The sequence below is a fragment of the Entelurus aequoreus genome, linkage group LG10 (genome assembly GCF_033978785.1).
Source record: "Entelurus aequoreus isolate RoL-2023_Sb linkage group LG10, RoL_Eaeq_v1.1, whole genome shotgun sequence".
Taxonomy (NCBI): Eukaryota; Metazoa; Chordata; class Actinopteri; order Syngnathiformes; family Syngnathidae; genus Entelurus; species Entelurus aequoreus.
Window position 1 is genome coordinate 62204981 of NC_084740.1, and position 20616 is coordinate 62225596.

The window sequence follows — 20616 nt, forward strand, 5'->3', positions numbered from 1 at the left end:
TTTTTAATGTATTTATCTTATTTTATTTTATGAATTTTTTTAAAAGGACCTTATCTTCACCATACCTGGTTGTCCATATTAGGCATAATAATGTGTTAATTCCACGACTGTATATATCGGTATCGGTTGATATCGGTATCGGTAATTAAGAGTTGGACAATATCGGAATATTGGATATCGGCAAAAAGCCATTATCGGACATCCCTATAAATATATATTCATATATTACATATAAACTATTTGTGCACTAAAATATATATTCATATATTACATATAGACTATTATTTGTACACTAAAATATATATTCATATATTACATATAGACTATTATTTGTGCACTAAAATATATATTCATATATTACATATAGACTATTATTTGTGCACTAAAATATATATTCATATATTACATATAGACTATTATTTGTGCACTATTGACAAGTGATGCAGTGAAAATGTGGTGGTGTTAAATAAAAAGCCAAAGAGGATGTGATGAACTATATATTTGGTGTGCAGTGTAAACGGGGGCCTTTCAGTGGATTGTAAATCAATACTGCGATACAAGCTGTACATGGACTACTTTAAACATGACTTGCTATTGTATTCCCCGTTGAGACGATATGATTGTTGTTGATGTGAGATGTTATGGATTGTGCACTTGATTGTTCCTCACACATGCTGTAGCCCCAGGAGATAAACACAGCCTCCTACTTTCAGTTTGTATTAATATGCAGGTGTGTCTTCGGCCTCATCTCCTTGCTTGCAGCAGGGAAATTAGAATGAGATTGCCTAGGAGATGACCCAGCAGACGATGGAAATCAAAAGTGATGTTTAGTGCTGCCAAGTCAACTGATATGTACGTGCAACCTCAAGGGAATCCAGTTTGAGTCAATATAATCACGGCGGACGTGTGCGCCGTTTTATATCCGTTACATTTTGGGGCCGCCAGACGTTGATGAATGGTAGCAATAGCGGTTCTACATGTGTGGTCGTGTTTGTGTGGGAAAAGTGAACCATACACCGTAAATCTCCATTGCTTTTGCTGCCTGAGGCTTCTGTGCCCCTCCACATTGACGAGTCCCGCCTCTTTTGTCACGTGAGGGACACCATTTGACCCTTGGAGGGCCAAAAGGAAAGGAGGACTGTTTGTTGCCATCACATAAGTTGCCGTGAAGACCTCTGACCCTGACAACATAACACAGGTGGTGTCGTTTGGATGCTATGTTGGATTGAGCTCTTTAAATGATAACCATAACAGATGTGAGCACAATTATTTCCTTTTATGAAATGAATGGCCATCTCGGGAGGCCTGGTCAGGCATTCCAAACTCCTGAATACTTGACAGAGGCTGCTACTAAATCAGTGTTGAGTCCGGCCTTGACAGCACAGCCCGAGGCCCACAGTAATGACCACAGCTGTGATTTGAATAGATGCATGGCTCAAAGGCGCCGCTCATTTATCATATGTTTTATTTGATTGATCCCCAAGGGGACATTCTGAGGATCATGCCCAACTGAGGAAATAGCATTGTCGAAGTGCTGGGACTTTTTGATTGAAGGTCCTCTCGGTGCTTCATATTGAGATACTATTAGGTCTTGCCCACAGGAGGCAGAGAGATAGCCAACTGCAAAGCCTTAAAGAAGACGCTGCAGAGTGCAGCTAATGGCGTCTGACGTACAAATGGACTTTTACTGATCTCCATGATAACGCCGCCTTTTTTTTGATTGATTGAAGCTTTTATTAGTAGATTGCACAGTACAGTATATATTCCGTACAATTGACCACTAAATGGTAACACCCCAATAAGTTTTTTAACTTTTTAAGTCGGGGTCCACGCTAATCAATTCATGGTATTTTCTTTTGAGATCCACCCAAAGCACTGCAGGGCAGATTCAGGTAGCGCTGAGTCTCACAAAAGACTTAAAGCTCTTCCAAAAACAATTTGAAATGTGGACTCGTCAGACCACAGAACACTTTTCCACTTTGTATCAGTCCATCTTGGATGAGATCGGGCCCAGCAAAGCTGGCGGCGTTTCCGGGTGTTGTTGATAAATGGCTTTGGCTTTGCACAGTAGAGTTTTAACTTGCACTTACAGATGTAGCGACCAACTGTAGTTACTGACAGTGGTTTTCTGAAGTGTTCCTGAGCCCATGTGGTGATATCCTTTACACACAGATGTCGCTTTTTGATGCAGTACCGCCTGAGGGATCCAAGGTCCGTAATATAATGGCTTACGTGCAGTGATTTCTCCAGAATCGCTGAACCTTTTGATGATATTACGGAGCGTAGATGATGAAATCCTTAAATTCCTTGCAATAGCTGCTTGAGAAATGTTGTTCTTAAAATGTTGGACAATTTGCTCAGGCATTTGTTGACAAAGTGGTGACCCTCGCCCCATCCTTCTTTGTGAATGACTGAGCATTTCATGGAAGCTGCTTTTATACCCAATCTTGGCACCCACCTGTTCCCAATTAGCCTGTTCACCTGTGGGATGTTCCAAATAAGCGTTTGATGAGCATTCCTCAACTTTTTCAGTCTTTTTTGCCACTTGTGCTAGCTTTTTTGAAACATGTTGCAGGCATCAAATTCCAAATGAGCTAATATTTGCAAAAATTAACAATGTTTAATGCCCAATCATGGCACCCACCTGTTCCCAATTAGCCTGTTCACCTGTGGGATGTTCCAAGTAAGCATTTGATGAGCATTCCTCAACTTTATCAGTCTTTTTTGCCACTGGTGCCAGCTTTTTTGAGACATGTTGCAGGCATCAAATTCCGAATGAGCTGATATTTGCAAAAAATAACAATGTTTAATGCCCAATCATGGCACCCACCTGTTCCCAATTAGCCTGTTCACCTGTGGGATGTTCCAAGTAAGTGTTTGATGAGCATTCCTCAACTTTTTCAGTCTTTTTTGCCACTGGTGCCAGCTTTTTTGAGACATGTTGCAGGCATCAAATTCCAAATGAGCTAATATTTGCAAAAGATAACAATGTTTAATGCCCAATCATGGCACCTACCTGTTCCCAATTAGCCTGTTCACCTGTGGGATGTTCCAAGTAAGTCTTTTTTGCCACTGGTGCCAGCTTTTTCGAGACATGTTGCAGGCATCAAATTCCTAATGAGCTAATATTTGCAAAAATTAACAATGTTTACCAGTGTGAACATTAAGTATCTTGTCTTTGCAGTCTATTCAATTGAATATAAGTTAAAAATGATTTGCAAATCATTGTATTCTCTTTTTATTTATCATTTACACAATGTGACAACTTCACTGCTTTTGGGGTTTGTATACCAAAGTTTAGTAGGCCACAGTATTAATTTTCTTAAATGTGAGGGGTGTGTTCCCTTAGTTGGAAAAGACCTTATTAGTCCAAAAATGAGTTTTATGATGAATTGGCTTATGAGTGGCAGGTTAGAAAAGACCTATATGGAAGAGCTTTGCCCCTCAAACATTGGCAGGAAATTGACATTTGGCAACTACCCATTTTTGACAATTGCGTACTCTCCCTAAAACATCTGTGTGCTTCCTTGCGCTAGCTTAGTCCTTTTTGTGTTTGACAGACTTTGCATGGAAATCAAGCCTTTTGAACGCAAAGGCCATTTCTCCTAATTAGACTGTTGTGTGTAGTTAGCCTGTCTTTCAGTGAGAAGGTGGCTGCCAGCCATGAAGTGCATCCCAGCATCTGTCTCGCTCACCTTCTCAATAAGCTGTTGTTTGCTCACCACCGCTGCAGAGAAAGGTATGATAGACTGGCTGATACCTGGGATGACGTTAGCACACGCCAGTCCCAGAGAGAAGGACTTTTTCAGCACTTTCCTAATGACAGGCCCGCGACTGGGTTCACTGAGCAGGTGGACTTGCAGCATTGTACACTTGACTTCTAATGATATAATTGCTCTCTCCCACTGTGCTGGTGAAACGTGCCTCGAGCTACCAGCACAAAGAACCCTTAACTGGCCAGTGGTGCAGTGAAGGCCACAGTGTTCAGAATGTCAAGTGTTTGCTGGATTCTGACTGCTTTTAAGGATCATCTCCAATGCATTTTCTCTCTTGTCTGGGATGAAGCTTTTGATGTGCCAGGGTGCATAAGGTCTATCCTATCTCTATGTTTTGCAGCTTTTTTGTCATTGCCTTCTGAAATGTTATCCATTTTCTTTTTAGCTCGTGCTTTTTCTGACCTACACCATCAGTCCTTTAATACAGAAATGGCTGCATCAGAGATTTAACAGAAGATCTTGCACCTTTTCCTTTCATAGATGAACATTTGATGTGTGTTAATTAGGGGTGTAACGGTCCGCAAAAATTTCGGTTCAGTACGTACCTCGGTTTAGAGGTCACGGTTCGGTTAATTTTCGGTACAGTAAGAAAGCAACAAAATGTAAATTTTTGGGTTATTTATTTACCAAATGTGTAAACAATGGCATAACATACATATACACACAGGGTCCATTGCCAGGGTTCATGTGGTCAACATATATACAATAAAAACTAAATAAGATAAGGTTCAGAATGGTTTCTTAACAAAACCTTTCTACATATGAAGTGCTTTTTTTGATTGATTGATTGATTGAGACTTTTATTAGTAGGTTGCACAGTACAGTACATATTCCGTACAATTGACCACTAAATGGTAACACCCCAATAAGTTTTTCAACTTGTTTAAGTCGGGGTCCACGTTAATCAACATTAAACTGCCTCAAGTTGTTGCTCGGATTAAATAAAATGACAAAACTTTTCTTCTACATATAAAAAGTGCAACATTAAACAGTTTCAAGTCAACTCAGCCTCAGATTAACATATGGGCTCATTTTTCTTCCACCATAGAAGTGGCTCAAAATCTAGTTCTTAATGCAACATGGTCTTAAATGTGCTGCTATAAAAACATTTGTTATTGCTTTAGCCCTGCCTGACTCGCCGAGGAGAGGCTGCTTGAATGCGGTGGTGACGCTTCAAATGGGTTAGCATGTTTGACGTGTTGTCAGAAGCAGCTGCTGAACAATGTCGGCAAACCTCCGTCCTCCATTGTTGTATCACACAGCCAAAGTGTTCCCAAACGGGAGATCTTAACGAGGCAGGAGGGTCTTCCAGCTCTGGCTTTTACATGTTGTAGTAGCCCGGTCGCTGCTAGCATGCCGTGTGTTGTGCCTCGGTGTGCATTGTTTACACAACGTGCGGTACGCTACTTATTATGTCCGTGTGGAAACTCGTTCGGTACACCACCGAACCGAATCCCCCGTACCGAAACGGTTCAATACAAATACACGTACCGTTACACCCCTAGTGTTAATGTCATCATGATGTGATGTATAAAGTTGTGTTGGAGTGAGTGAGCGAGTGAAGTTGGACAAAAAAATATGTAGATATGGTGGTTAGATTACCAGGACAAACCGACAAAATGCTTGTAGTGTATGAGAAATAGTTGGTATATTACTAGAAGAAATGTAGGTATGTAACCATTTTTTAAGGCAGAAAATGCAGCAAAACATTTTAAGTTAAAGTTAAAGTAGCAATGATTGTCACACACACACTAGGTGTGGTGAAATTTGTCCTTTGCATTTGACCCATCCCATTGTTCCACCCCCTGGGAGGTGAGGGGAGCAGTGGGCAGCAGCGGTGGTCGCGCCCGGGAATCATTTTTGGTGATTTTGGTGAAAAAAGGCAAAAAAGCCTACTATTAGTAAGAGAGTGGTGAGTTAACAGGGAGAAACATCATGATCGAACCAAAACTTACTTTTATGAGAAAGCTTGAAGATATTTTTTTATGAGGACAGTCAATATTTTGCAGGATGAACATTTGTATTATAATGACAAATATGCATAACTTTGTAATAAATTAGTCTTAAAATGTGTAATGTGGCAAAAATAGTATGTCTTTTAAGAAAACAGTTGTTTTACTGTACAACATTTCACAACAAAGTCGTGCTGGAACGACAAAAACAATTCAGTTGTAAGATCGTGAAGTAGTCAAAAGACAGAAAAAATGTCTTTAATAAATGATGTCCTATTATTTTACAAGAACAAAGTCAAAATTGTACAAGAAAGAAATGACTAGATATTTCAATTTGAAGAGCATTTTAGGTCATAAGCCTATAACAAAACATGTCCTTTTATTGGAAAAGGTGGTAAGTTTATGTGGGAAAACGTCATCACACTGCTGGAAATATTTACAACATTTGTAATATGAATAATGAAAACAAAGCATGTCATTTTATTGTAAAAAGTGGTATGTTTACCAGGAAAAACCTTGTTGTTCTGCTAGAATTTGTTTAATTGAAAATATTTGCAAAAGAAAGTGATGAAAAATGTTATTTTAAGAGAGTGAACTCCCACGCTTATGAAAAAAGAGTTCAAACATATTTCATGAGGATCTAGAGCAGACTTGGGCAAACTAAGGCCCGGGGGCCACATGCGGCCCGTTCAGCTTTTCAATCTGGCCCGCCGGACATTCCCAAAGAATTTTTTTAGATGTTTAAGATGTAAAGTGTAGCTGCCATTATGATGTGCACTCACTCAACTATACTAAGTCTTTACATGCTTGGAATCTGCATCATATACTAGTTACTATGCTCATCTAATTAGTTACTATGTTCATCTAATTAGTTACTATGGTAATGTAAGTCACAGCTGGTCAGACGAGGTAAGCAGTGTGGGTGGGGAGCGTTTCCACAGAGTGTTTCCAGAGTGTGAAATGTGGGTGTCAGGGACAGACGTGGAAGGAGATTTTTACAAGAAAGTTGTAAAGCTTAGTGATATATCACATATATCAGATTGTAGATTTTTTTTTACCCTTCGCGTTCATATTTTGCTGTGTTTGTTGCATTTTTGTTGATTGTAAAATATGTGGATGGAGAGGGGGTGTGACGTTCATATGTTGTCAATATTCAGTGTTTTATCCTTCATAGTTAATATTGTAAATACCACATTCTTTATTTTCATGGACATTCTGGGTTTCTCATTCAGTAGAAAATGTAAAATTCCATTCTGTTTTTTAACGTTTTTAGCATTCAATAAGACATTGTGAGGTTTTGTATTACTGTTCCTAAAAATAAATGTACCGGCCCCCAGACACATTTTTTTCTCTAAATTTGGCCCCCGAGTCAAAATAATTGCCCAGCCCTGATCTAAAGTGTGGTTTTATTAGACAAAGGCGGTATGTTTATGAAAATTTAAAAAATGATAGTAAGCCTGGTCCTCATCCCCCAGTTTTAAGTTTGGGGTTGCTGTTTCCACAAAAGAAGAAAGGGCTCCTGATACAATGTCTGGGAGCACCTTGACTACAGGACGGTGTGGCCAACCCACCCCTCACATTCTCTCATGTCTTTTTCATTGAGCAGAAATACCGTGGCCATGATCTGGTCATTAACCACCACGGTCCCATAAACCAAGCTCTCATCCACCCTCCCAAGAGACACTTATGGGGGGCCTCGTGGCTCCCAGCCCCCCAGCCTGGCCTCTTTAATGAGGACTGGCCCCTGTGTGTTTGATCATGCTGCCAACCCTGCAGCCCCTCATGCCTATTCATCAATCCCCACAGTGCCCCCCGCATCGCCTTGGGTAGACTATGGATCCAAAGCAAAAGCACTCCGAGGCGGGTGTTCGATATCAAAGCGCTGCTGACAGGAACTGTGAGCCGAGGGGGAAAGAACACCAAGGAGAAAAAAAAAACCTATTTCCTTTGTCGTCTGCAGCCACATTGATCTCTTCTTTGTGTTTCCTCCAAAAATTCCTGTATTGACTGCGGTAAAATCCATGAAAATGTTTCCGAAAGGCCAATGAAACAGTCTGACTGTGATCCTGACCAAAACCATCTTTCAACAGTCTGACTGTGATCCTGACCAAAAGCATCTTTCAACAGTCTGACTGTGATCCTGACCAAAACCATCTTTCAACAGTCTGACTGTGATCCTGACCAAAAGCATCTTTCAACAGTCTGACTGTGATCCTGACCAAAAGCATCTTTCAACAGTCTGACTGTGATCCTGACCAAAACCATCTTTCAACAGTCTGACTGTGATCCTGACCAAAAGCATCTTTCAACAGTCTGACTGTGATCCTGACCAAAACCATCTTTCAACAGTCTGACTGTGATCCTGACCAAAAGCATCTTTCAACAGTCTGACTGTGATCCTGACCAAAAGCATCTTTCAACAGTCTGACTGTGATCCTGACCAAAAGCATCTTTCAACAGTCTGACTGTGATCCTGACTAAAAGCATCTTTCAACAGTCTGACTGTGATCCTGACCAAAGGCATCTTTCTGTCTGCCTGCAGGACGGAGGTCTGCTCATTAACAACCCCACAGCGCTGGCCATCCACGAGTGCAAGTGTCTGTGGCCCAACACGCCCTTGGAGTGCGTGGTGTCGCTGGGCACGGGCCGCTTAGAAACCACGGCAAGGAACAGCGCCACCTACACCAGTCTCAAAACCAAGATCACCAATGTCATCAGCAGCGCCACTGACACTGAAGGTAAGTTGATGGTTGATGGATTTAAAGGGACAGTGCACACCAATGAACACAACATCACAGTGGTGCTGTGGAAACAAGCTGGCTTGTATAGCCAACAGGCTCATTTCCATGCACGCTCCTCTACATTAAAAGTCATATGACAAACACACACAGGCATAAAAGCAACAATAATCATTCAAATACGTTCAAAATGTTTGCTTTGCATGACTTTTAGTTTAACCTTGAAGGTATATGGAAAGCCTGAAAGGGGAACTGCACTTTTTTTTGGAATTGTGCCGATTGTTCACAATCATTATGAGACACATGACGACAGATGGATTTTTAAAATGCATTGTAAATATTAAAAAAACGTAAATAAAAGTCTGCTTACAGCTGAGCCAATGGAGTTCCTTTATTTCACCCATAAAATCCAATAAATAACCATTCAAAAAGAACCAACAATACTCAGTTTACATTTGGTGACCTGAATATTATATTAAGTATTAGTTATATTGTTATTATAAATATTGACAAGTATTAGTGACATTGTTATTATAAATATTAACAAGTATTAGTGACATTGTTATTATAAATATTAACAAGTATATAAATGATAAATGGGTTATACTTGTATAGTGCTTTTCTACCTTCAAGGTACTCAAAGCGCTTTGACAGTATTTCCACATTCACCCATTCACACACACATTCACACACTGATGGAGGGAGCTGCCATGCAAGGCGCTAACCAGCAGCCATCAGGAGCAAGGGTGAAGTGTCTTGCCCAAGGACACAACGTACGTGACTAGGATGGTAGAAGGTGGGGATTGAACCCCAGTAACCAGCAACCCTCCGATTGCTGGCACAGCCACTCTACCAACTTCGCCACGCCGCTTATTATTATAAATATTAACTAGTATCAGTGATATTGTTTTTATTCATATTAACAAGTATCAGTGATATTGTTATTATAAACATTAACAAGTATTAGTGATATTATTATAAATATTAACAAATATTAGTGATATTTTTATTATAAATATGAACAAGTATCAGTGATATTTTTATTATAAATATTAACAAGTATTAGTGATATTATTATAATAAATATTTACAAGTATTAGTTATATTGTTATTATAAATATTAACTAGTATCAGTGATATTGTTATTATAAATATGGAGAATTTTTAGTGATCTTGTTACTATAAATATTAAAAATTATTAGTAATATTGTTATTATAAATATTAACAAGTATTAGTGATATTATTATTATAAATATTAACCAGTATCAGTGATATTGTTTTTATTAATATTAACAAGTATCAGTGATATTGTTATTATATCTCATGAAGTCTGCAGTGAGAATAAATCAGTGATGGAAAACAAAGCAAAAAAGCAAACATGATGCATTTTTTAAAATAATGAACCCCCGTAAGCTTAAAATGATCAAAATACGTAAATATTAAATGTTATTATGAATGTTGCTACATGACATATATACTTACATCATGTATATATTACATGTTATTATGAATGTTACTACATGACATATATACTTACATCATGTATATATTACATGTTATTATGAATGTTACTACATGACATATATACTTACATCATGCATATATTACATGTTATTATGAATGTTACTACATGACATATATACTTACATCATGTATATATTACATGTTATTATGAATGTTACTACATGACATATATACTTACATCATGTATATATTACATGTTATTATGAATGTTACTACATGACATATATACTTACATCATGCATATATTACATGTTATTATGAATGTTACTACATGCCACATATACTTACATCATGTACATAAATCCCTAATGGAGACCAGGAGGTGTGGGGGAATGTACTAGAAGACAACAAAGTGTATGTAGTGCTTGTCTTCACTGTGACTGAGGCCATGTTCACATCAACAGAGTTTCAAAAACACATATTTGAGGTTAAAAGGAGTGTAGTTTGAAAAGTGTTTATGTCTACACACAAACACACACACCTGCTGTCATATTTACTTCTTCCTGGGGTGCATAACAGAAAAATAATGAAGTTCAGCTCTAATCATAGCGTGGACTTACGCAAGCAGTTGTTGTCAAGGTGGTATGAAAGTCTCCCACTTAACCCTCCTTGGTCCTGCAGAGGTCCACGCCATGCTGGACGGCTTCTTGCCCGCCGACACCTACTTCCGCTTCAACCCCTTCGTGAGCGAAGACATCTCCATCGACGACAACCGGCGGGAGAAGCTGAGCCAGCTGCAGGCCGAGGGTGTGCGCTACCTGGAGAGGAACGAGGAGAAGCTGAAGAAGGCGGCTGGCATCCTCACCCGGGAGAAGGATGCGGGGCGGAGGTTAGCGGACTGGCTCAAGACCAGGACTGACATGTACAAGCTCTAGACCACCTTGGAGACTTTTTATTTGTTTTGCTATGAAGAACCTAAACGTGATAAAACAGGTAATGAAAACTTGAAAAAGATTTGGCAGCAGATTCCTAAACACAGGAAATAGATGATCTTTGACTTGTAGTAGGTCTTTAAAAAGAGCAAAGTGCTCCTGTAGTTTAACCACTGTAGATTTTACAGTTAATACCTTTTTTTTTTCATTTACAGTAATGCACTGTAAAAACAACAACCGTAAATTTTACGGTAAAAAAAACAACAACACAGAATGTCAGTAAAAAAAAGTCCTTCAAAACAGGAAGTGCTTCAGTTGTAAACACGACTTTAGATTTCACCATTTTTTACATTCCCAGTAACACTAAGGGTGTAACGGTACACAACAATTTCGGTTGGGTACGTACCTCGGTTTAGAGGTCACGGTTCGCTTCATTTTCGGTACAGTAAGAAAACAACAAAATATACATTTTTTGGTTATTTATTTACCAAATTTGTAAACAATGGCTTTATCCTTTTAACATTGGGAACACTGTAATAATTCTGCCCACGTTAATCAACATTAAACTGCCTCAAGTTGTTGCTCAGATTAAATAAAATGACAAAACTTTTCTTCTACATATAAAAAGTACAACATTAAACAGTTTCAAGTCAACTCATCATGCTTAATTTATTACAGCATTTGGGAAGCCTGTAGTTGATTTTTATTATGTAAATGTTATATTTTTATCAACATGTGATAGCAGGGACCCTGCCATTCAAAACTAGGCTGCTGCATTACTAATGATTCATGGAACTATAGCTGAAAAAATAGTACAATAGCAATAGGAGAGACTATTCATCCCTGAACACCATGGAGTTCATGTAGGCTTAATGATGCACTTACATTATTATATCAACTATCAGAGACAGAAACTCTTCTAAAGTGAAATAACAGACAGACAGGGCTTTGCTGTCCGTAACACACACGCACACACCGCAAAATGAGCTAATGTTACGCTAAAAGCGAATTAGCCTTCACCTCAAGCCAGTACTGCGAGCAAGCTGAGCTGCCTTTTATATTTCTAGAAGGTCAACGGGCTCATAGTGATGTTACTAGTAGCTGACTGGGAGGTGTTTATTATCATTTGGGGAGAGTCCGCTGCCTGATGATTACCTGCTAAACGCTAAGCACTGACTACATGCGCTCTGAATACGCACTGCTGATTGGCTGTTACCGCTCTGTGTGTAACCAATCAGCTGGTTGTGTGGGTGTGACAATGCTGGGTGCTGTGTAGAGGACTGACAGAGACAGGCAGAAGGAAGCGGAGGCGGCTACTTAATATGTTCGTGTGGAAACTCATTCGGCACACCTCCGAACTGAAACCCCCGTACCGAAACGGTTCAATACAAATACACGTACCGTTACACCCCTAGTGTTCAGTCAGTCACTCGACATTTCACCATTTAACGTTCAGTTTTGACAGTAAAAATAAGAGTGGGACTGTTTCTCTATTGATTTGGTGTGAAAACACATTTTTAAATTGCTTTATTGTTTACACTGTGCACAAGGCTGTTCCACTCCCCAAAATTCACAAGTCGTACAAAATAAATCAATCGATGTTTATTTATATAGCCCTAAATCACAAGTGTCTCAAAGGGCTGCACAAGCCACAACCACATCCTCGGTTCAGAGCCCACATAAGGGCAAGGAAAAACTCACAACCCCAATGGGACGTCGATGTGAATGACTATGAGGAACCTTGGAGAGGACCGCATATGTGGGTGACCCCCCCCCTATAGGGGAGACCGAAAGCAATGGATGTCGAGTGGGTCTGACATAATATTGTGAGAGTCCAGTCCATAGTGGATCTAACATAATAGTGAGAGTCCAGTCCATAGTGGATCTAACATAATAGTGTGAGAGTCCAGTCCATAGTGGATCTAACATAATAGTGAGAGTCCAGTCCATAGTGGATCTAACATAATAGTGTGAGAGTCCAGTCCATAGTGGATCTAACATAATAGTGAGAGTCCAGTCCATAGTGGATCTAACATAATAGTGTGAGAGTCCAGTCCATAGTGGATCTAACATAATAGTGAGAGTCCAGTCCATAGTGGGGCCAGCAGGAGACCATCTCGAGCGGAGACGGGTCAGCAGCAATGCACAGACGAGTGGACAGCCAGCACTTCATCCATGGCCACCGGACCTGTGCCCCCCCCCCCCCCTTCCACAAGGGAGAGGGGGGCAGAGCAGAAAAGAAACGGCAGATCAACTGGTCTAAAAGGGGGGTCTATTTAAAGGCTAGAGTATACAAATGAGTTTTAAGATGGGACTTAAATGCTTCTACTGAGGTAGCATCTCTAACTGTTACCGGGAGGGCATTCCAGAGTACTGGAACCCAAAAAAAGTCTGCGGGCTATAGAGCGTTTGCTATAGCCCGCAGACTTTTTTTGGGCTCTGGGAATCACTAATAAGCTGGAGTTCTTTGAACGCAGATTTCTTGCTGGGACATATGGTACAATACAATCTGCAAGATAGGATGGAGCTAGACCGTGTAGTATTTTATACCTAAGTAGTAAAACCTTAAAGTCACATCTTAAGTGCACAGGAAGCCAGTGCAGGTGAGCCAGTATAGGTATATATATATATATATATATATATATATATATATATATATATATATATATATATATATATATATATATATATATATATATATATATATGTATATAAGGTATATACAGTATAGGTGTAATATGATCAAACTTTCTTGTTCTTGTCAAAAGTCTAGCAGCCACAAGCTGCAATCTTTTAATGCTAGACATAGGGAGACCCCAAAATAATATGTTACAGTAATCGAGACGAGACGTAACGAACGCATGAATAATGATCTCAGCCTCGCTTGTGGACAAAATGGAACAAATTTTAGCGATATTACGGAGATGAAAGAAGGCCGTTTTAGTAACACTCTTAATGTGTGACTCAAACGAGAGAGTTGTTTTAGTAACACTCTTAATGTGCGACTCAAACGAGAGAGTTGTTTTAGTAACACTCTTAATGGGTGACTCAAACGAGAGAGTTGTTTTAGTAACACTCTTAATGTGCGACTCAAACGAGAGAGTTGTTTTAGTAACACTCTTAATGTGTGACTCAAACGAGAGAGTTGTTTTAGTAACACTCTTAATGTGTGACTCAAACGAGAGAGTTGTTTTAGTAACACTCTTAATGTGCGACTCAAACGAGAGAGTTGTTTTAGTAACACTCTTAATGTGCGACTCAAACGAGAGAGTTGTTTTAGTAACACTCTTAATGTGCGACTCAAACGAGAGAGTTGTTTTAGTAACACTCTTAATGTGTGACTCAAACGAGAGAGTTGGGTGGAAGATAATACCCAGATTCTTTACCGAGTCGCCTTGTGTAATTGTTTGGTTGTCAAATGTTAAGGTGGTATTATTAAATAGATGTCGGTGTCTACACGGCAAAAACTGCAATCTAAGTAAGATGAAATATGTCAAATAAGGTGATATTTGCTTATTTTCTGTCTGATAAGATAATTCTTCTCACTAAGCAGATTTGATGTCAGAGTGTTTTACTTGTTTTAAGTGTTTTGCTCCTAAATGATGTCAGTAAGATATTACAGCTTGTTGCTGAGATTTGATGAGCTATATTGAGTAAAACATGCTTGAAACTAGAATATCAAGTGTTGTGTCATCAACACTCACAAGTAGAAAACTACTTTTTTAAAGTCATCATTTCTTATTTCAAGCATGAAATAAAAATTCATGATGCCGAGTGCATATCATTATGTCAAGATAATGGCACTAGCATTTACTTCATTTAAGAATATTTTTCAACATATTGAGCAAAAAGGTCTCTTTTTTTTCTATCAAGAAAAGTGCACTTGTTATTAGTGAGAATATACTTATTTGAAGCTATTTTGGGGTTCATTGAGGTTAGCTAATTTGACTTGTTTTGGAAAGTCTTGACAAGCCAAATTTTCTTGTTCTATTGGCAGATCATTTTGCTTAGTTCAAATAAAATACCCCTCATTTTTGTATTTTTTTTCTTGTTTTTGAACACTGACTTTTTGCAGTGTAGCAGGACCGATAATCAGCATTGCAAAAAATTAGCGGACATCCATTGTTTGAAATAAAAAGAGCAAAAATCAAGACTCCAAACAATTCAGTTGTGTTAGGTAATAGAATGAAATACTTTTTGAAGGACTTTGTGATTTATTTTAAGAGTCCATTGGTGGTGTTCAACAGGATCTTTTTCATCCTTTTTGGACAAATAAAGGGTATCGATTTGTAACAACAAATAGAAAAATTCTGAAAGCACTTTAAAAAAAACATTTGGTCCCTGATTTCTTTTTTCTTTTCTTTTTTTTTTTTTAAATCAAACATGAAAATATAAAAAAACATGTTGAAGAATCTGGCTCGTCTGCAGCAATGCACTGCAAAAAGTCAGTGTTCAAAAACAAGAAAAAAACATACAAAAATTAGGGGTATTTTATTTGAACTAAGCAAAATTATCTGCCAATAGAACAAGAAAATGTGGCTTGTCAAGACTTTCCAAAACAAGTCAAATGAGCTAACCTCAATGAACCCCAAAATAGCTTAAAATAAGTATATTCTCACTAATAACAAGTGCACTTTTCTTGCTAGAAAAAACAAATATGAGACCTTTTTGCTCAATATGTTGAAAAATATTCTTAAATGAAGTAAATGCTAGTGCCATTATCTTGACATAATGATATGCACTCAGAATCATGATTTGTTTTTTCATGCTTGAAGTAAGAAATGATGACTTTAAAAAAGTAGTTTTCTACTTGTGAGTGTTGATGACACAACAGTTGATATTCTAGTTTCAAGCATGTTTTACTCAATATAGCTCATCAAATCTCAGCAACAAGCTGTAATATCTTACTGACATCATTTAGGAGCAAAACCCTTCAAACAAGTAAAACACTCTAACATCAAATCTGCTTAGTGAGAAGAATGATCTTATCAGACATCTTACTTAGATGTCAGTATTTGCAGTGTGCACAATACCAAACTAAAGAAACGTTAAGACTATAAATCTAAAATCAAGCACTGAATTATAAATTTGCACAAATAAAATTGCAGCTATTTGATAAATGGACTGAAGAAAGTGGAGAAAATGTGTCATTTTATTTCATTTTTCACACGCAAGAAAGGAGGAACATGCACAGTGGACCTCATTCTTTCATTTGATCCTCTTTCATGTTTTATTAGCATCATTTGTTGGTGTGCAGAATCCTTCCTCAACTCAGCTTTTTGAGTGTCTTATTAGCAGGCAGAGACTGTTGGACTGAGAGGACCAGGAGGTTGTTGTTGGACTGAGAGGACCAGGAGGTTGTTGTTGGACTGAGAGGACCAGGAGGTTGTTGTTGGACTGAGAGGACCAGGAGGTTGTTGTTGGACTGAGAGGACCAGGAGGTTGTTGTTGGACTGAGAGGACCAGGAGGTTGTTGTTGGACTGAGAGGACCAGGAGGTTGTTGTTGGACTGAGAGGACCAGGAGGTTGTTGTTGGACTGAGAGGACCAGGAGGTTGTTGTTGGACTGAGAGGACCAGGAGGTTGTTGTTGGACTGAGAGGACCAGGAGGTTGTTGTTGGACTGAGAGGACCAGGAGGTTGTTGTTGGACTGAGAGGACCAGGAGGTTGTTGTTGGACTGAGAGGACCAGGAGGTTGTTGTTGGACTGAGAGGACCAGGAGGTTGTTGTTGGACTGAGAGGACCAGGAGGTTGTTGTTGGACTGAGAGGACCAGGAGGTTGTTGTTGGACTGAGAGGACCAGGAGGTTGTTGTTCTTCTTGCTGTGTTCACACAATTCCAGAGTGTTGTTTATGTCATTAAAGTCATCACCTTCAACATTCTGTCTCTTTAATCATCTGATGAGTTACACTTCATGACATCTTTGTAATATTTTAAATTTGAATGTTTTGTTTTTGGATTTGACAAATGTCTCTTTTATATCAATGCATAACAAATATATTTGACTATATTTTTTTATGTATATTGTATCTTAATATTTGATATCACTTTTAAAGGTGCTGAGTAAAGTCGTTAATACGCAGTAAAAGGAAATGGAAAAACTTATTAAACAAAAAATATAAATTTTACTTCTATTTGTTCACTTAAGTACACCAAAAAAAATAAGGCTTTTCTGTCTTGCCTCTGGTGAGGGCGGTCGCATTTTTTCCCGCTCCCTCTTCTCCCAGCTTGCTCTCTTTGTTTTTGTCTTGTCTGAACATTTTTTGAAGCCTCTTTCTTTGCGCTGTCCTCCAAATCTAAACATCAGACATGAAATTGATTAGCTGGACTCTCGACGCAATTGACAAAATCTTTCCGACAAGGAAAAGAGGTTCGGGGGAGCCTGGCTGCCCTGATGGAACCATTGCTGCGGGGTACGTGAGAGATTCCTGGGATAAATGGAGAATCGTGTGCCTCTCAGTCCTTTCCATCGAGGACGTGGAAGACATCTACTTATTTGGAACCGTGATCGCGAAGCACCTGCTGATTTGGGCTGGGCATTGCTCTGGTGTATCGTTAAATTCGTAAGACGATGGCAGCCACTTAAGGAGCCCAAAGGCTGTTTGTCGCAATGGAAGGTTTGGGCAGGGCTGTGGGAACACAGACTGCGGCGATTTCTGAACTGAATCGCAAGATGGATCACATCATGGAGAAGCTTGCTGAAAATGAAAATTGAATTGAGTTTGAGAGCACCCAGCATGGACGAATAGAACAGACAAGTCATTGTTTTGTCTGCTCGCGGAAAACAAACATCCTAATCTACGATTTGACTCCCTCGAATGGCCTTGACGCTGTGAAAACAGGACCAGGCTGTTCTGAAAAACACCCCCGAGGACACCTCAATGATGGACTCTTTTGACCTCCCTCCCTCCTCAACGACACCTGGAGTCGAACTTTTGCAGCTCGGCCTCAGTCTATAAAAAACATTACATCAACACACCCAATACAATTGGGCACACACGCACACACACCCCCTCCCCCACCCCACCCCACGCCTTCACCACCGCTTGTTTCGCCTCGGGGTGATGGTCGGATGGCAGCGCTTCATAGCAGCGGTCGCCCTCCAGGGCCCCAACTCCCCGCCCCTCTGGCGAGTTTGTTGTGATTAAATGTAACGTGTTTATGTGTGCATTGCATGGAGGTTTTTTCCCACTCCAGACTAGACCCCTTTAGGAGCCCAGTCTAGATTGTATTTTTTTACTCATCTTTTTCCCCAGCGTTTTACCTTTTCACCACCTTTTACGGGGCGCCTCCTGGCGACCCATCAGCGTTCCTGTTCTGTAACCCTGTACACTGTTTGTCTCATCTTCAACGGCTTTGTGCTGAAAACAAAGTTTCCTCGTACTTGTGCAGTGACAATAAAGACCTATCTCTAATCTATCTTAATAAAAGGTTACTATTTGAAAAAATATATTATTGTCTGCTGTATATTCATATACATTTAATTTACATTTGTCAAATTTGAATTTAAATATTACAAATAAAAATACACACGTGAATAAAATAATAGAACATATGTACATGAATATAAAATATAAGGCTTCATTGGTCTCATAGTGGGGAAGCTCCTGAAAAGTGGACAGTAGCACGAATAAAGTATGAAAGAGACATTTAATTTTTTCAATTTGAAAAAAATAAAACCCTATTAAAACTGTATTATACAAATACAGTATTTAATATACAAATATAATTATACATGGCATTGAAATATATAATATGAAATACATGCAAAAGGTTTAAAAAGTATAAAAACAAATATTGTATTTTTTTTTTAATAAAAAAAGAAAATGTGTATTATACAAATACCAGTATTTTCTACATGCATATGTCAAATATAGTCATTTGTTCATCCATCCATCCATTTCCTACCGCTTGTCCCTTTCGGGGTGGAGCCTATCTCAGCTGCATTCGGGCGGAAGGCGGGGTACACCCTGGACAAGTCGCCACCTCATCACAGGGCCTTCAATTAGGATTTAAATACTACAAATAAATATATATACATAAAATAATAGAACACGTAAATATGAATTAAAAAAAAATCATGATTTATCGGTCCTGTAGTGGTGAAATTCCACAACAGTAGATAGCAGCGGCAAGAAAAAATACAATCTTTGACATCAATTGTAAGTGGCAACTGTATATAATAACACATGATGTCACAACATCCATTTGAAGAAGTTGTGTAGTGATGTTTCAGTAGTGTGTGAGTGTTTCAGTAGTGTGTATAAGAGTGTTTCAGTAGTGTGTATAAGAGTGTTTCAGTAGTGTGTATAAGAGTGTTTCAGTAGTGTGTATAAGAGTGTTTCAGTAGTGTGTATAAGAGTGTTTCAGTAGTGTGTGTGAGAGAAACATTTCAGTTGTTTATGTGAGAGCATTTCAGTAGTGTGTATAAGAGTGTTTCAGTAGTGTGTATAAGAGTGTTTCAGTAGTGTGTGTGAGAGAAAAACATTTCAGTTTATGTGAGAGCATTTCAGTAGTGTGTATAAGAGTGTTTCAGTAGTGTGTATAAGACTGTCTCAGTAGTGTGTATAAGAGTGTTTCAGTAGTGTGTATAAGAGTGTTTCAGTAGTGTGTATAAGAGTGTTTCAGTAGTGTGTATAAGAGTGTTTCAGTAGTGTGTATAAGAGTGTTTCAGTAGTGTGTGTGAGAGTGTTTCAGTAGTGTGTATAAGAGTGTTTCAGTAGTGTGTGTGAGAGAAAAACATTGCAGTAGTTTATGTGAGAGCATTTCAGTAGTGTGTATAAGAGTGTTTCAGTAGTGTGTATAAGAGGTAATTCTGAATAATGTCCCTAACGGCCCCTCATATTTATGTTTCATGTAGTCTAACCTCGTTAAGCTGCTCCCACTCAATAGGAAATGTAATTATAATTACACAGCAGATGTTTCCACCTGGGATGGAAACACTTATCAACTTATCTGGGATGACATCGCTCTTTTCATTTTTCTTCTCTCCTTTTTGTGCACAAACCTCCAGACAACAGTTTGCTGGTATACCAACACGTGTTCTCAATGACACATCAAGCAGCTCCTGGTATACCAACACGTGTTCTCAATGACACATCAAGCAGCTCGTGGTATACCAACACGTGTTCTCAATGACACATCAAGCAGCTCGTGGTATACCAACACGTGTTCTCAATGACACATCAAGCAGCTCGTTAGCACTAAGTGATGACTTTGTGCAGCAAAGTAAAGTACATTAAAGCACTAAAAACAACAACAGTTCCATTTGCACTTAAAGCGACACGTGTTGACTCCAGGTCACGTGGTGCTAACGTTGTGTACCAACTTCTCCCTCGTTAGTTACACGCCAACATTAATAGTAATCTAACGCCTTATTTTTTATATTCAGTAGCTCAGTTACCGTTACTACATGATGTGTTACTGCGTTATTTTACGTTATTTTTCATGTAGTATCGGCTACAACCTGAGAAGATCTGAGTGTGTTTTATTGCAGCGCTGCGCAAGAGGCGACAAGAAAGAGGCGCGTCGTGCGCTGTTTGTGTGTATGCGTGTGTGTATGTGTGTGGGGGGAGGGGGCGTGTCTCTGTTTACTAAACAAGACATCATGGCGAAGCCCGAAGTCGAGTTTCTTAACATGGCGATATTCTCACTACTTTTCTTTTGTCAACCACAAAGAAAAAAACATTTTAGTTGAATGTAAGTTGTGTCTTGGATCAAAGATCCTATCCTAGCAATTCAAATCTGCTGAAAC

General features: G+C 39.0%; 1 protein-coding gene across 2 annotated transcripts in view; it reads left to right on the forward strand.

Annotated features, from left to right (window-relative positions):
- The window catches only part of LOC133658885 (calcium-independent phospholipase A2-gamma-like), a 42579-nt gene extending 29064 nt beyond the window's left edge, over positions 1–13515 (forward strand). For both annotated transcript variants that reach the window (XM_062061374.1, XM_062061376.1), the window contains exons 10-11: positions 8271–8466; positions 10613–13515. In XM_062061374.1, coding sequence (XP_061917358.1) covers positions 8271–8466; positions 10613–10866 — 450 coding nt within the window. In that variant the 3' untranslated portion in view covers positions 10867–13515. The remainder of the gene's footprint in view (positions 1–8270; positions 8467–10612) is intronic.
- The last annotated feature ends 7101 nt before the right edge of the window (positions 13516–20616 follow it).